This window comes from Cnephaeus nilssonii, assembly GCF_951640355.1.
Source record: "Cnephaeus nilssonii genome assembly, chromosome: X".
Lineage (NCBI taxonomy): Eukaryota > Metazoa > Chordata > Mammalia > Chiroptera > Vespertilionidae > Cnephaeus > Cnephaeus nilssonii.
Genome location: NC_137071.1, coordinates 108,619,479 through 108,637,735, shown reverse-complemented (window position 1 = coordinate 108,637,735; position 18,257 = coordinate 108,619,479). Strand labels below are relative to the sequence as shown.

The 18,257-nt window shown below is 40.3% G+C and overlaps 1 protein-coding gene across 2 annotated transcripts in view; it reads right to left on the bottom strand.

The window, feature by feature from the left end:
• The window catches only part of FRMD7 (FERM domain containing 7), a gene marked incomplete at both ends in the record, with an annotated part of 86,861 nt that overhangs the window by 19,580 nt on the left and 49,024 nt on the right, over window positions 1–18,257 (bottom strand). The window contains 3 exons of one of the 2 annotated variants that reach the window (XM_079765860.1): window positions 12,716–12,813; window positions 15,896–15,974; window positions 17,867–17,909. In XM_079765860.1, coding sequence (XP_079621986.1) covers window positions 12,716–12,813; window positions 15,896–15,974; window positions 17,867–17,909 — 220 coding nt within the window. The remainder of the gene's footprint in view (window positions 1–12,715; window positions 12,814–15,895; window positions 15,975–17,866; window positions 17,910–18,257) is intronic. The other variant, XM_079765861.1, reaches the window with a different exon arrangement.

Here is an 18,257-nt window from a genome sequence, read left to right as displayed (position 1 = left end):
TGAGCCTGGCCCCGGGTCCGGGTGAGGCCGTGGGCCCCTGGATCCGGGTGAGCCTGGGTCCCGGGTCCGGGTGAGGCCGTGGGCCCCTGGATCTGGGTGAGCCTGGCCCCGGGTCCGGGTGAGACCGTGGGCCCCTGGATCCGGGTGAGCCTGGGTCCCGGGTCCGGGTGAGGCCGCGGGCCCCTGGATCCGGGTGAGCCTGGGTCCCGGGTCCGGGTGAGGCCGCGGGCCCCTGGATCCGTGTGGGCCTGGCCTCGGGTCCGGGTGGGGCTGCGGGCCCCTGGATCCGGGTGGGCCTGGCCCCGGGTCCGGGTGAGGCCGCGGGCCCCTGGATCCGGGTGGGCCTGGCCCCGGGTCCGGGTGAGGCCGTGGGCCCCTGGCTCCGGGTGAGCTTGGGTCCCGGGTCCGAGTGAACCTGGCCCCGGGTCCGGGTGAGGCCGTGGGCCCCTGGATCCGGGTGGGCCTGGCCCCGGGTCCGGGTGAGGCCATGGGCCCCTGGATCCGGGTGAGCCTGGGTCCCGGGTCCGGGTGAGGCCGTGGGCCCCTGGCTCCGGGTGAGCTTGGGTCCCGGGTCCGAGTGAACCTGGCCCCGGGTCCGGGTGAGGCCGTGGGCCCCTGGATCCGGGTGAGCCTGGCCCCGGGTCCGGGTGAGGCCGTGGGCCCCTGGATCCGGGTGAGCCTGGGTCCCGGGTTCGGGTGAGGCCGTGGGCCCCTGGATCCGGGTGAGCCTGGCCCCGGGTCCGGGTGAGACCGTGGGCCCCTGGATCCGGGTGAGCCTGGGTCCCGGGTCCGGGTGAGACCGTGGGCCCCTGGATCCGGGTGAGCCTGGGTCCCGGGTCCGGGTGAGGCCGTGGGCCCCTGGATCTGGGTGGGCCTGGGTCCCGGGTCCGGGTGGGGCCACGGGCCCCTGGATCCGGGTGGGCCTGGGCCCCGGGTCCGGGTGGGGCCGCGGGCCCCTGGATCCGGGTGGGCCTGGCCCCGGGTCCGGGTGAGGCCGTGGGCCCCTGGATCCGGGTGGGCCTGGCCCCGGGTCCGGGTGAGGCCGCGGGCCCCTGGATCCGGGTGGGCCTGGCCCCGGGTCCGGGTGGGGCCGTGGGCCCCTGGATCCGGGTGAGCCTGGCCCCGGGTCCGGGTGAGGCCGTGGGCCCCTGGATCCGGGTGAGCCTGGCCCTGGGTCCGGGTGAGGCCGCAGGCCCCTGGATCCGGGTGAATCAGTGCCCCTGGGTCCGGGTGAGGCCGCAGGCCCCTGGATCCGGGTGAATCAGTGCCCCTGGGTCCGGCCGAGACCAAACCAGAGGGAGTCGGACCTGCATTACCACCATTTGTCCACCATCCAGAGCTGAGGGGTCAGTGCCGACATGTACTCATAGGGAACTGGTGGACATGATATTGGGTCTCAAAAGAACTGTTGGTCCAGAAAGAAACTCACTACAGACTGATTCATTTGCCTGTCAGCATAACTATTATTGCTCATCGCACATTCAATTCTTATAAGTATATCTCTAGTGACACATGATTTCGCTCATCTAGGGGAAATGATGAACAACATAGACTGATGAACAAGAACAGAACCAGAAACAAGGAGGCATCGATCGGACTATCGGGCCTCAGAGGGAGGATAGGGGAGGGTGGGGGGAGGGGGGAGAGATCAACCAAAGGTCTTGTGTGCATGCATATGAGCCTAACCAATGGTTAAGTTCAACAGAGGGTTGGGGCATCCGTGGGGAGGGGTGTGGGATGGGAATGGGGGGATGAGGACAAATATGTGACACCTTAATCAATAAAGAAATTAAAAAAAAATAAAATAAAAAAACAATGTTCAACAAACAAGGAATAGAAGGGAGATTCTTAAACCTGAAATAGGTTAACAATTAAAAATCTACAGCTACCATTATAATTACACTAAATGGTGTGAAAATGAATGCTCTTCTTTAAGACCAGGAACAAGACAAGGATGTCTACTCTTGCGACTTCTACCCAACATTGTACTGGTGGTTCTAGTCAGTGCAATCAGGCAACAAGAAGAAATAGAAAATATTTGTACTGAAAATAAAGAAGTAAAACCATCTTTACTTATAGTCAACATGGTCCTGTGTGTACAAAATCCTAAAGAATCCACACAAAAATACCCTAGTAGAACTAATGTATGAGTTCAGCAAGGTAGCAAGATAGAAGATCAGTATACAAAACATCATTGTATTTGCATATACTAACAACTACAAAATTCAAAAAAATGAATCTAGGAAAACAATGTCATTTACAATAGCATATATAAAGAATAAAATACTTGGGAATAAATTTAACAAAATACATATAAGACTTATATACTGAAAAGTACAAAACATTGCCAAGAGAAATTTCTAAGAGATCTGTATAAATTGAAAGACATTTTTGATTCATGGATTAGAAGAAGACTAGAATTGTAAAAATTTTAATTCTGCCAAAATTTATGCACAAATTCAATGTAATCCCCACCAGTATTTTGTAGAAATTAGCAAATGATCTTAAAATTTACATGGAAATGCACAGGATGCAAAATAACAAAACAATTTTGTGAAAGAAGAAAAAAGCTGGAGGATGTACACATCCCCATTTCAAAGCTTAATAAAAGCTACAATAAATAAGAGTATATGAATGAATAAGACAGTATAGGGCATATAAATAATATAGTATAGAACATATATACTAATGGAACGTAGTTGAAAATCCAGAAATAAGCCCTTACATTTATTGTCAACTGGTTTTTGACAAAGTTGTCAAGACAATTCAATGGAGAAATAATAATAGTCTTTTCAACAAATGGGGCAAGTATACATCCAAATGCAAAAAATGAAGTTAGATTTCTATCTTTCAACATATGCCATGTAAGCATACAAAAATAATTCAAAATGAATCATAGACCTAAATCTAAAAGGTAAACCTATAAAAGTTCTAGAAGAAAACTTAAGAAAAAAATCTTTGTGACCTTAGGTTAGGCAAATAGTTCTTAAATATTACGCCAAAAGCATGATCCACTAAAACATATTGAGAAAGTAGAATTCCATCAAAATTAAAAACTGTTCCACTAAAAATTACAGCATTAAGAAAATGAAAAGTCAAGCCACAGATTGGGGGAAAATAGTAAATTACATATCTCATAAAGGGTTTTAATCAGAATATATAAAGATATTTAAAAATTCAATAAGAAGACAATCTATTTTAAAATGGACAAAAGATTTGAATAGAAAAAAAGATTTGAATAGGCATTTTAACACAGAAAACATAGACATTGTTAATGAGCAGATGAAAAGATGGTCAACATCATTAGTTAATAAAAATGATAATTATAATTGCAATGAGATACCTCTTCATATCGGCTAGAATGGTGATAATAAAAAAAAAATAGACAACACCAAGTACTGATGAAGATGTGGAAAAATTGGAAACCACATACATTTCTGATTATATTGTCATAATTTGAAGAACAGTTTTGCAGTGTCTTCAAATGTTAATCATAAATTACTATAAGATGAAACAATCAATTGCACCCCCAGGAATCTACCCAAGAAAAATAAAAAAATGTGTCCACATGAATGTTCAAAACATTATTCATATTAGTTAAACTAGAAACAATCCAAATGTCCATGACCAGGTAAATAGATAAATAACATGTGATATATCCATAAAATGAAATACTACTCAGCAATAGAAAGAAATAAACTGGACATGGAGACCATGCCACCTTGAAGGGGAAAGTGGATGTTATCAGAAGCCTGAAAATCCCGGGAATCTACAACTATGGCACCCAGCGAACAGCTGCAAACCAACAACATTGGTCCCCAAGTGGCACAAGCACGCGTATTCAGAGGAGCTCTGCACCCCCTCACGGAAAGGTCAGATTTTGCATGGGATAAGGAGAGATCATGGGGAGACAAAGAAACAGCCCGCATATGAAAGAAAAGCAGGCATCACCAGAAAATGAAGTAAACGAAATGGAGGCAAGCAACCTGTCAGAGAAAGAATTCAGAAAAATGGTCATAAGATGGATGAAAAGAATGGAAGATAAATTCAACAATATATGTAAGAACCAAGAGGAAATGAAGAAGAACCAAAAAGAAATGAAAAATGACATTGCTGCTATAAAGAACTCAATAGAAAGATTCAACAGTAGAGTAGAAGAATCAGAGGACCACATCAGTGAGCTAGAAGACAAGGTAGGAAAAAATATACAAGTAGAGCAGCTTCTAGGAAAAAAAATTAAAAAGCAGGAGGAGAGCCTAAGGGAACTTTGGGACAACACTAAACGAAACAACATCCGCATAACAATTGTGCCAGAAGGAGAGGAAACTAAGCAAGGAATAGAAAACCTGTTTGAAGAAATAATGACAGAAAACTTCCCTGATATAGGGAAGAAAAAACCCCCACAAATCCAAAAAGCTCAGAGTCCCAAACAAAATGAACCACAAAAGACCGACGCCAAGGCACATTATAATTAAATTGGCAAACATCAATGACAAAATAAGAATCTTAAAAGTGGCCAGAGAGACAGAAAGTTACCTACAAAGGATCCCCCATCAGACTAGCAATTCATCTCTCAACAGAAACACATCAGGGCAGAGGGAATGGAAAGAAATATACAAAGTCAGGCAAAGGAAGGGTCTGAATCCAAGAATACTGTACCCAGCAAGGCTATCAATAAAAATTGAGGGTGAAATCAGGAGCTTCACAGACAAAAAAGGACTAAGGGAGTTTATTACCACCAAACCAGCAATGCAAGAAATGCTTAAGGGTCTGCTGTAAAAAGAAGAAATAGGAAGCAAAGAAGGAACACAGGGGTAAAGAATAAAAATGGCCACAAACAAGTACCTATCAATAATAACTTTAAATGTAAATGAATTAAATGCCCCAATCAAAAGACAAAGGGTAACTGAGTAGATAAAAAAAACATGACCCATATATCTGTTGTCTACAGGAAACCCACCTCAGAAAAAAAGATGCACACAGACAGAGGGTGAAGGGATGGAAAAAGGTTTTTCAGGTGAATGGAAATAAAAAAAAAAAGCTAGGGTAGCAACACTTATATCTGACAAATTACATCTCAAAGTGAAGGACATAAAAAGAGATAAGGAAAGCCACTTCATAATACTAAAGGGAGAAATCCAACAAGAAGAAATAACTCTGGTAAACATATACACACCCAATACAGGAGCACCCAAATACATAAAAAACCTCCTAGAAGATATCAAGGGAGAGATTAACAGCAATACAATCATAGTAGGGGACTTTAATACCCCACTATCACCATTGGACAAATCCTCTAAACAAAAAATCAGCAAAGAAACATCAATCCTAAATGACTCACTAGACCAGATGGAATCACTAGACATCTTCAAAACATTTCACCCCATAGCCACAGAATATACATTCTTCTCAAGTGCACATAGGTCGTTTTCAAAGATAGACCACATATTGGGTCACAGGCAAAGTCTCTTCAAATTCAAGAAGATAGAAATCATATCAAGCATCTTCTCAGATCACAGTGGAATAAAACTGGAAATCAACTACAATAAAAACAATCCAAAAAATCAAACATGGAGACTAAATGGCATGCTATTAAACAATGACTGGGTTACCAGAGAGATCAAAGTAGAAATAAAAAACATCATGGCAACAAATGACAATGAAAAAACAACAATCAAAATTTGTGGGACACAGCAAACGCAGTCTTGAGAGGGAAGTTCATAGCTCTACCACCCTACTGCAAAAAACAAGAAACAATGGTAATAAATTACCTAACCCTACAATAGAAAGAGAGCAACAAGAAAAGCCAAGTGTAAGCAGAAGAAAGGAAATAATAAAGATCAGAGCAGAGATAAAAGATATAGAGACCAAAAAGAAAAAAAAAATACAAAAGATCAACAATACCAAGAGCTGGTTCTTTGAAAGGATAAACAAGATTGATGAATCTCTAGCCAGGCACACCAAGAATCAAAGAGAGAGGACCCAAATAAACAAAATCAGAAATGAAAGAAGAGAAATAACAACAGACCCCACAGAAATACAAAGGATTGTTCAAAAATACTATGAACAACTCTAATCCAACAAACTGGACAACCTAGAAAAATACAACCTTCCAAAACTCAATCAGGAAGAATCTGAACATCTCAATAGGCCAATACCTACAGAAGAAATTGAAGCAGTCATCAAAAAGCTTCCAGCAAACAAAAAACCGGGGACAGATGGCTTCACAGGGGAGTTCTACGAAACATTCAAGGAAGAACTAATACATATCCTCCTCAGACTATTCCAAAAAATTCAGGAGGAAGGAACACTTGCAAGCTCATTCTATGAAGCCTGCATCACCCTAATACCAAAACCAGATAAAGACAACACAATGAAAGAGAATTACAGGCCAATATCGCACATGAACATAGATGCCAAAATCCTCAACCAAATTCTAGCAAACCGGATCCAGCAGTACATCAGAAAGATCATACACCATGACCAAGTAAGATTTATCCCAGAGATGCAAGGATGGTACAATATCCGCAAATCAATAAACGTTATACATCACATAAACAAATTGAGAGATAAAAATCACATAGTCATATCAATTGATGCAGATAAAGCATTTGGCAAAATCCAACACCCATTTTTGATAAAAACTCTCATCAAGGTGGGAATAGAAGGATCATACCTCAACATAATAAAAGCCATATATGATAAACCGACAGCCAACATCATATTCAATGGGCAAAAACTAAAACCATTTCCCCTAAGAACAGGAACAAGACAGGGATGCCCACTCTCACCACTCCTGTTCAACATAGTACTGGAAGTATTATCCATTGTGATTAGACAAGAAGAAGAAATACAAGGCATCCAAATTGGAAAAGAAGAAGTAAAACTGTCCTTATTCGCAGATGACATGATATTGTACATAAAAACCTAAAGACTCCATAAAAAAAACTATTAGACTCAATAAATGAATTTGGCAATGTAGCAGGATACAAAATTAATGCCAAGAAATCTATGGCATTTCTATATACCAATAATGAACTTACAGAAAGAGAGACTAAAAAAGCAATCCCATTTACCATCGCTCCAAAAAAATTAAGATACTTAGGAATAAACTTAACTAAGGAGGTAAAAGACCTATACGCAGAAAACTACAGGACACTGAAAAAAAAGATAGAGTAAGACATAAACAGATGGAAGAAAATACCATGTTCATGGATTGGTAGAATCAACATCATTAAAATGCCCATACTACTCAAAGCAATCTATAGATTCAATGCACTCCCTATTAAAATACCACTGGCATATTTCACAGACCTAGAAAGAACTCTCCAAAAAATCATCTGGAATAAAAAGACCCTGAATAGCCACAGCAATCCTGAGAAAGAAGAACAAAGTAGGTGGGATCTCAATACCAGATTTCAAGCTGTATAACAAAGCCACTGTTCTCAAAAGAGCCTTGTACTGGCACAAGAACAGACATATAGACCAATGGAATAGGATAGAAAACCCAGATATTGACCCAAACCACTATGCTCAATTAATATTTGACAAAGGAGCCCTAACCGGTTTGGCTCAGTGGGTAGAGCGTCAGCCTGTGGACTGAAAGGTTCCGGATTTGATTCCGGTCAAGGGCATGTGCCTGGGTTGTGGGCACATCCCCAGTAGGAGGTGTGCAGGAGGCAGCTGATCGATGTTTCTCTCTCATCGATGTTTCTAACTCACTATCCCTCTCCCTTCCTCTCTGTAAAAAATCAATAAAATATTTTTAAAAATTTGACAAAGTGGCATGAACATACAATCGAGTCAAGACAGTCTCTTCAATAAATGGTGTTGGGAAAATTGGACAGATAAATGCAAAAAAATGAAACTAGACCACCAACTTACACCATACACAAAAATAAACTCAAAATGGATAAAGGACTTAAACATAAGACAGGAAACCATAAAAATACTAGAGGAATCCACAGGCAGCGGAATCTCATACATATGCCAAAGCAATTTCTTCACGATACCTCTCCTAGGGCAATGGAAACTAAAGAGAAAATAAACAAATGGGACTACATCAAAATAAAAAGCTTTTGCACAGCAAAAGAAACCATCAACAAAACAACAAGAAAACCCACTGTATGGGAGAACATATTTGCAAATGTTATCACTGATAAAGGTTTAATGTCCAACATTTACAGGGAACTCATACAACTTAATAAAAGAAGATAAATGATCCAATAAAAAAATGAGCAATGGACCTAAATAGAAACTTTTTGAAAGAAGACAGAAGGCTAAGAGACATATGAAAACATGCTCAAAGACACTAATTATGTGAGAGATGCAAATCAAAACGACAATGTGGTACCATCTCACACCTGTCAAAATGGCTATCATCAACAAATAAACAAATGACAAGTGCTGGTGAGGATGCGGAGAAAAAGGAACTCTTGTGCACTGCTGGTGGGAATGCACACTGGTGCAGCCACTGTGGAGAACAGTATGGAGTGTCCTCAAAAAACTAAAAATGGAACTCCTGTTTGACCCAGTAATCCCACTTCTAGGAATATATCCAAAGAAACTAGAAACACCATTCAGAAAGGATATATGCACCCCTGTGTTCATAGCAGCATAATTCACCATAGCTGATTTGGAAACAGCCTAAATGCCCATAAGCATATGAGTGGATTAGAAAACTATGGTACATCTACACAATGGAATACTACGCTGCTATAAAAAAGAAGGAATTCTTACCATTTGCAGCAGCATGGATGGAAGTGGAGAGCATTATGTTAAATGAAATAAGCCAGGCAATGAAAGAAAAATACCACATGATCTCACTCATATATGGAAAATAAAGAGCATTATAACCTGATGAACAAAAAATAGATACAGAGGCAGTAAAGCATCAAACAGACTGTCAAATTACAGTGGGAAGGCTGGGGATTGTTGGGCATGGGGGGAAAGAAATCAACCGAAGGACTTGTATGCATGCATATAAGCACAACCAATGGACACAATGAAAGAAAAATATCACATGATCTCACTCATATATGGAAAATAAAGAGCATTGTAAGACACTCGGGGGGGGGGGGGGAGGGATGAGGGCATGTGTCAATGGGTAGGGGAGGCTGGGGAAGGTCAATGGGGGGAAAAAGGAGATATATGTACTACTATATTTAATACTTTAAACAATAAAAATAATGATAATAAATAAATAAACTGCTGTGATTCATGCTAGATCATACATGAATTTAAAAAATATTATGCTGAGTGAAAAAAGACAGATAAAAAAGACTTCATATTTTATCATTCCAATTACATGAAATGTCCAGAAAAGTCAAATCTATTTAAACATAAAGTAAGTTAGTGGTTTTAGAGGTTGAGCATGAGAACAATGAGTTAGTGAAAATTGGCATGAGAGATCTCTTTCGGCATGACGGAAATGTTCTAAAACCAGATTTTGCTAATGGTTGCACAACTCTGTAAATTCAGAGGTGTAGGACACAATATCGACCCTATGGAAAACATAAGGACACATAAGACTGCTTGCTTTTCTCTCAGTGTAAGACTATGACAATCTAGGAAGAGACCTATGACATACAAATGTGTAAATATCATCAGTAACAGAAGGTAACAAATGTTTTGAGCACTTCACTGTTACCACGCGGGTCCAAGCTACCATTATCCCTCTCTTCTGCAATAGTCTCTTATCTGGTTTCCCCACTTCCACCATTCATTCACAAATTTCTATCTTCTTTCCCTTTTTATTGAATAAATTTGACATGTAACATTGCATAAATTTAAGATATACAGGCTATTACTTTGATATACTTATATATTGTAATATGATTGTTGTAGCAATATTATCACACTAGAGGCCTGGTGCACGAATTCATGCACCAGTGGGGTCCCTCAGCATGACCTGCAGGGATCAGGCCACAACAGGTGGCCAGGGAGGAGCCCAAGCCTGGGCCAGGCGCCGGGCTGCTCCCATTCATCCCAGCCCCACTGTGCCTGCCGCCACCACTCAGTAGGCTCACTGCCACTCTGCTGCAGTCTCCACACACCCATCCTAGGGCAATACCAGCATGCCCATGACCGAGAAGCAGCCACAGGCTTGTGCCAGGCAATTCCTGGTGGTCAGTACTTGTCATAGCAACCGGTCGTTCTGCCATTCGGTCAATTTTCATATTAGGCTTTTATGATATAGGATTACATAATTATAGTACAATTTATGGTCTCTATTAATTATACTGTGTTTTAGAATTCTATGACTTATTTACTATTCATTACAAGTTTCTATTTTCACCATAGCAGCCAAGATAATCTTGTTAAAACATAGTTCAGATCATTTCACTCCTCTGCTTTAAATGCTTTGATGGCTTCCCATCTCAGAGTAATGTTCTAGGTCTTAACATGCTTTTAAGGTACCCCATGATTATTCTTTCCCTCTTTCAGTTCCAGGCAGCCACAAAGTGCTTAATATTTCTTGAACATTCCAGCATGTTCCCACCTCAGGCTCATTATGCTCGATGTTTTCTCTGCCTGGAACTTCCTTCCACCCGGTTTCTTCATGGCTTCCTCTCTCACCTCCTTCAATTCTTTGTTCAGCTGTCACCTTCATAGTGAATCTTATCCTGACCACTTTATTGAAAAAATCAGTATCCACCCCCAGAATTCCCCGTCTCCTTTTTATACTTTATTTTCTCCAGCACTTTTATCACCTTTTAACATGCATAATATATTTCCTTATTTTGGTTATTGTCTGATTCTCTACCACTGCCAAAATGTGAGTTCCACAAAGGCAAGAATTTTTGTCTGCTTAGTTTACTGCTATGTCTCCAGTGCCTCTAATAGTACCTGGCATGTAGTAAGTACTCAAGAAATTTTTGTTGAATAAATGACAGAGTAACTAAAGGTATTCATAAAAATGAGGCTTCATTTGAAATGTACAGATTGTGTTTGGGAGGAATTGTCTGGCTAGAGCCAGAAGGTTGTGTAAGAGAGACTTAAGCGATGAGGTCAGAACATGGAGGTTCTTGAATGTGTAGAACATAAATATTGGATGAATGAATAAATTAGCAAATGAATGAGAAATCTGGTTGTATACTGCTTACTGCCTACATATCCAGTGAAATTGTCTGACATGGATGGATTGTAAAGAGCTGACTCCTTGAAACTTTAGCCTTTTTCTATGGAAAGAGCATCTATTGACAAAAGCTGAAGTGTTCCATGCTGTGCCTGAAATGGCCACTAGGGAATGCCCAAATCTATAATGCTGCACCATTAGGAATGACATTGGGCTCCCCTATTAGAGGCTGTCACCGAGCTTCTATCCCCTGATTGCTACCTTAATAGTTAATGGAGAAGGATGTCTCTCAACATTGTTTTCCCTATTTGCCTTACCCTGTGACCCCCGCCAAACAAAACACAATAGTGAACATACTGTTAGTGTCCTTGACATTCAAGGCCCTTTCTGCCACCTCTCCTAAACAGACCCTATGCTTGAGCTTTACCTGAGTTGCATCTTCTGTATACATGACTTCTTGTCCTACTACCGTTTTCCATGCTCTTTTCTCTTCCTATTACTACATATCCAATACCTATATGTCACTTAAGAACCAGCACAAAATCCACGTCCTCCATAAGCCTTCCCTGATTACTATTGCCCTCACTGCTCACTGCCTTCCTGAGATCCTGGGGCTGTCCTTACCTGTCCCAGTCAGGAGTACTGACTGATACATACTGATTCAGAAACTGTCCTTCTCCAAGCACTTCATTTTGAAGTTCCCAGTAAAAACAGAAATCTACCAATTACGGACTGTCATGATATAAGGGATAGAGGCAAAAAGATGAACTTGTGAAACAAACAAAAATGAATGTATGATCCTGCAGAATGGTAAGGAACAAACTATTCTTAGAAGGCCTCTCTCAAAGAGAAAGCACAGCCAGCCCTAGAAGAAGATATGCTATCTCTAGTTGCCTCAACCCTGCCCTTCAGGGTACAGGAGCAGCCTGGTCTGCCTAGATTCACCCACTTCCAGGTATGCCCCCCACTGTTTCCCAGGCTCTTCCTCCCTGCTTTCATTATTCAGCCTAATCCAACTACTTAGCTGCTAGTAGATGGAGAACTCTAATAGATGCCTGGGGCCTTTTTCCTTTTTAGCCTCTCTCTACCTGATATACTCTGTGCTTTGTTCTCTGTAATCATGATACAGAGCAACACAGAAATCACATCAAACGTGACAATGTGCCACAGAAAGCACATGCCAGAAATGTATCCTGGGGCAAGCAGAGAGAGTGGGGCCTGCCTGGAAAAGTCCATGCCTGCATTAGTCCAAACCAGTTCCTGGACAGTAAGCCCCAGGCAGTGGGAGGGGAAAGTTAGACCCAGACAGAAGAAAATCAGCCTTTATTTTTAATCTACATAAACACAACCACTCTGTGACAAAAATAGTTTTGTCACCATTTTAAAGTCTAAGAATCTCAGACACAGGTGAGAGGACTTTACCCTAGGATACAACAGTTACAATGTAGTAGAGACAGTATTTGAATCTAAATTTCCATAACTACAATGACAGCCTCTTTCTATTGGACCATGCTGTTTTCACATATTTTATCTAGGCTTTCTCTCCTAACATAATGGTGGGCACGCTGAGGGTGCTCAGCTCCTTTGCTTGGTTCTCTGCTTGGTTTATATGCCCCAAAGACAACATTTGCTACTTACATTGTAAGATGTGAGATACCATCAACGCTGTACAGTTGTCACTGCATGGAAGCCTTCCTAGAGCCAAATCCTTCTTTATTTGAAGAGTAAAAAGATACCTGCAAGGAAGTTGGGGGAAAATCTCCTGAGAAAGAAACAGAAACAAAAAAGAAGCATATCCCTTCTCCCAGATCCAAAATGTTTCAAGAATGAAACGGCACCCCCAGTCAGTAGGATGTTTTTGGGGGTGGTGAGTAATGCACAGGCTTTGCTTCAGCCCCAAACCAGTACTAGACCACAACTTGGTTGATCCAGCACTTTGGCAGGATTAACAACCATTAGGAATCACCCCAGCCAAATCCTCCTGCCAACTTGAAGGAGTTGGCCAATCATCCTCTGGTGGTTTCTGCCACGTAACAAAGCCACATACCCAGCCAGAGAGAAAGGGAAATTCAGCAAGAATCAGCCTGCTCAGGAGGCCAGTACTGCTCTGTTTACAAAATACAATCAAGCACTCACTATCAAAACTATTTAGGAAGTTGGCAGGGCAGGAACAATCACCCCATTTCACAATTATGGGAAGACAGAGACTAGGTGATTTGGGCATGGTTATATCACCCAAAGAAAGTGAAACTGTGGCCAGAACTCAGGTCTGCCACTGAATTTAGGCCTCCTCCTGTTCTAAAGATTGTGTTTCAGAAATCAAAGACTTGAAAAAAAAAGAAAAGAAAACAAAGACTTGAGACCACTCTTTGCTCTGTGTAGAGTGCTGGGCTGGATCACCTTCTCTGTGTCACCACAGCCAAGGCAGCACTCTGCACAGAGCAGGTATGGAATTATTTTATACCGAATGGAAGGAAAACAAACTGCTCTTTTTCCACCAACAGCTCATCAGGGACCCATAAAGTGCCAGTTGGTATCTAGAGCTTTGCCAAACAGATAGCATTTGTCTCACACTTTTAAGCCATTATCAAAGGAGAATCAACTTTTGAAAAGATGTATATAATTAAGATTCTACCACTGATGGCTTTATCTCATAGTCCAAAATTGGTTCTGATATTTTATTTTATACATTAAAACATTTATTGTATCTGCTGTTGGCATTTCCCTTTATTTACATAAAGCTGTACCTGGACTTTTATTTAAAACCAATTAAGCCTTGAAGTCAATGTGGAGAATCAAAATTAATTTCAGGTGATAGATGAAAATTCAGGTTAGAAAACATACAAGTAAATTAGCAGGTAATTATTCAATTTACAAAAGCATTTGTCATTATAATACTTCCTACTGTGTGCTCCCCAAATGAGTAAGAGATGGTTCAATTAGAAATTATTATTTGCACACAAGTGTCAGAAATTTATGTATTGGACCTAAACAAAGCATCATTATCAAGTCAATTATAGTTAAGTATTCTTAGATGGACCAATGAGGATAAAATAAAGGAATTCTAACTTTTGCCATTGCCTGATTTCAAATATAGATGTAAATACAATAATCAGCTTCAATTGCTAAAGGGAAAGTGAATTTCATTTTGCTCCTAGCAAGAAAAAAATAATGAAACTTCTCATCATTTGACACGTTCATTGCTGTTAAGAAGGCAGCTGTCTGCTACAAATACCAAATCCTTGCTTTGAACAGCTGATGAATCATTTATCATCACATTGATTTTCTCATTCTTTTTTTGGTGGGGGGAGAAAGTTTATCTCCATCAAAACTGGTCACAATTTGAGACTCAACTGAAATAGGTTATGGGCTGGCAAATGCAAATTGATATAGTTACCAAGACATCAAGTTATATAGGAAAGTGGCCTACAACTCACAAATGTGGAGAGAATTAGGGGAAGGAGGAAGAGAAAGAGAGAGAGAGAGAGAGAGAGAGAGAGAGAGAGAGAGAGAGAGAGAGAGAGAGAGAGAGACTGATTTCTGAAAGGTGACTTCTGCAAAGACCCCTCATAAAAGAAGCATCCGTGCAGAAAAGGGGTGAAAAAGAGACTTCAGGGAGAATAACTGCCAACTAAGTCACTCTAGCTCCCAGGACCAGTTCCTCATCTGTAAACAAAGAGGGCTGGACTAGATTATTTCATATATCTGTTATATCACTTCTACATGTAAAAGTCTAAAGTCTGGAAAGCAGAGTAAGGTTTTGGGAAGTGTTATGTTGAAAATGTATCTTTGAAGAAGTAGATTTACATTCTAATTTTAAAGGGCATAATCTATATTATAAAAACCCAGTGGCCCTGACGCCCTAACAACCAAAGACCAGCACAGGTGGGCGGGGCTGCGCAATTTCGAGTGCTGGGCTTCTAGTTTTAAATAAGTACTAAAACACTTTTTAAAATGTTTTAGCCCTGGGCTGGGTAGCTCAGTCAGTAGCACTGGGTTGGGTTCATTTCCAGTCAGGGCACATGCCTAGGTTGCAGGTTCAATCCCTCGCCCCAGTTGGGAGCTTTCAAGGAGGCAACTGATCAATGTTTCTCTCTCATATTGATGTTTTTCCTTCCCTTTCTCTCTTTCTCTCCCTTCTTCTTGCTCTAAAATTCAATGATAATGTTCTTGGATGAGGAAATAAATAAATAAACAAATAAATAAAATGTTTTATACTTTTTAACTTTTATAAGTAAAAATATTTTACTTTTATAAAGTTAAAAAATTATCATTATAAATTATGTGAATTATATTAAATTTTTAATAATATATAATTATTAAACAATTATAATAAAATTGCCAATAATGTATATTAAACATTATAAATAATTTATAAAATGTATATTTTTTAATTTTAAAATTTTTTATAAGTATATATCAGCATCATTTTCTACCTATGGGATACACACACACACACACACACACACTTTTTAATATCTATGAAATTAGCTGGCATTACACTTGTGCTGTCAAGCTGCCCTCTGATTTGAGCACAGATGCAATGAAGGCAAGCACTATGTTGCAGCAGTTAATGGCATAACCCTCAAGTGGACACCCATGCTACCACTTCTAGAACACTCCCTTTCTCTGTGAAGTCCCCACCCTTTGGAAGAATAACATTTTGGGTACCAGCCAAGCCCTTCTTCTCTCCAGCTCCTTACCATCTTCTGGAGAGTGACATTGAGAGCCAAGCCATCCAAAAACTATAAGCCCATTCCCTGGTAAATAGAGAATAATAATTCTTAAGTAACAGCAGACACACAGGTGAGTACTAACCTTGTAAGTTCTTCTTGTAGATGTCCAGGGTCCACTGGGAAAAATTTCACCATAAATTTGAAAACAACTTCCTTAGGATCTTAAAACACAATATCTCCATAAGTTTTATTTACATGTCCATCACAACAGTTATAGGTGTATAGGTGTTTACACACACACACACACACACACATACTAGTACTCCCCTTTAATCTTCCCTCCTCTCCCCATCACTCCCTTTCAGACTTTTTTTTTAATTTTTCACATTTGTAAGATGCTGCTATTTCTGTATTGTGTCTCTATGTGGATAGCAATTAAGAATGTTCTCCCAACCCTCTTCCTACCCTCTTTCCCTTTGAGTTTCTTTTCCTAAAGATGTTCCTCTTAGGGACCTACTGTGTCCTCTCTTAAGTAGTGTCTCATTTTGAAAAATGTCCCACTTGCTGCTTTGAATTCTGCATTCCTGGTTGAGAGAAGTGTCCTGCTTTAAAAGCAGGTGAGTACCATCTGACTGAAGGATCTTATAAGGGGAACCAGAAGAAGTATGGTCTGATGCCTCTATGTATCTTAAAAATCTACATTAAAACATATCTACTTGCTTTAATTCCTATTTGCATTTGAAAATCAGAAACTCTGCAGCTTGCAGAATTTAGCATCATTCAGCAAATATTTGTGAGTGCTTATTTTATGCCATGCATTGTACTAGGCAAGTATTGGAAATAAAATGACAATAAAGCACTCATATTCTGGTATAAGAGACAGACATCTAGACAGACAATTACAGTGCCACAAAGTGCTGTAAGCACTGAGTACTGGGGAAGCAAAAGAGGGGAACAAAAAAGTTTGGAGAAAGTCAAGGAAAGATTCCTATAAGAGTTGAAATCTGAGTAGGGTTGCTAGATTTACCAAATAAAATATAGGAGTCTCAGTTAAATTTGAATTTCAGATAAATGATTGCATGGGACATACATATGCAAGTAAATTATCCTTTGTTTATTGGAAATTCCAACTTAGTTTGGCATCCTTTATTTTATCTGAGAAGCCTACAGCTGAAGTTAGTTTAGTCAAAATCAGGAGGGGTAGGAATATGATAAAAAGTGATCAGAGGCAGAGGTAAAGCTAGAAATGCAGGCAGAGTTCAGTGTTTTGTGGATCGTGTTAATGTTTGTACTTTATTCTAAGGGCAATATGGAGCCATGGAAGCTTTGTAAGCAAAACAGTGATGTGGTGAAACTGGTATTTTCAATAGTTCCCTTTGGGAGTGGTGTACATGATGAGTTAGGGGGAATCAGTTCAGAAGCTGTTGGAATAATGTGACATTATCATTATTGTGGGAAAGAGACTGAGCTGTGGAAAGCACCAATATGTAAAGAGCAGGTGAGAGAAGAGACACCATAAGAGAATGTTTCACAAAGTGTTGACTGAAATCCACCAGCATCAGAAACACCAGTGGAATTTGTTGAAAATACAAGAATGAGGCCCAATAATCTGTATTTTAACAAGAACCCCAAATAATCATAATACACACTAAAATTTGAGAACCACCACACTAGATTGTGATATACAGGGGAGGTGTATTTCATAATTGTAGGCACTCAAATATGAACTGAAATGAATGAATAATGTCTGTGACAGGATAAAACCAAAACATCTTCAGGCAGAAGGTGAGTGACATTGCAGATTAACATCAAGGATGCTCAAAGATTTGTAATATTAGAACCTGAAATATATTCCCAGAGCCAATCCACAGAGTGCTATAATTACCAGGCTTCTTCAAATTCAATCAAAGATCCAGCAGCATGATTTTCTTCATCTCAGGGAAAGTTAAAATGATTTTTTAAATTGCTGAATTTACTAGATGTATGAAGGATTAAAAAATACATCAAAACCCATTTCTTCCCTTATATTAATGTGAGGAATAGTGTGGCATTACTGAAATATTTTTAAGTTTTAACTGGGAATTATATTCCTTAAATGATTTTCCATACTTACTTTTTACTTGTTTTGTAATAGGCTTCAGAAGTTCCAACCAGACCTGCAATAATATTAATGAAAAAATTGGTAGAACATGGAATTGAATGCATCTTTCTTTTTGGTACCAGATAAAAATAAACATGAAATAAACAAATACCAAGACTATTTAGACTTCTAAAAATAGTTAGAAACAGCAATGTCTGAGCTGAGGTACCTCCAACACACTCAATCTGCCCCCTTGTATTTTCTCAATGACAGTGAACATTGTTGACCTATAACCTCTTTGTTGTTGACATTTGAATCACTGCTCCCCTGCCTGTAGGATGACAGAGGTGTCATATACAAGGCTCATTAGTTGCTATAAAAACTAATGAAGGCATTTGGCTCCACGTTTGAATCCTACAGCCCC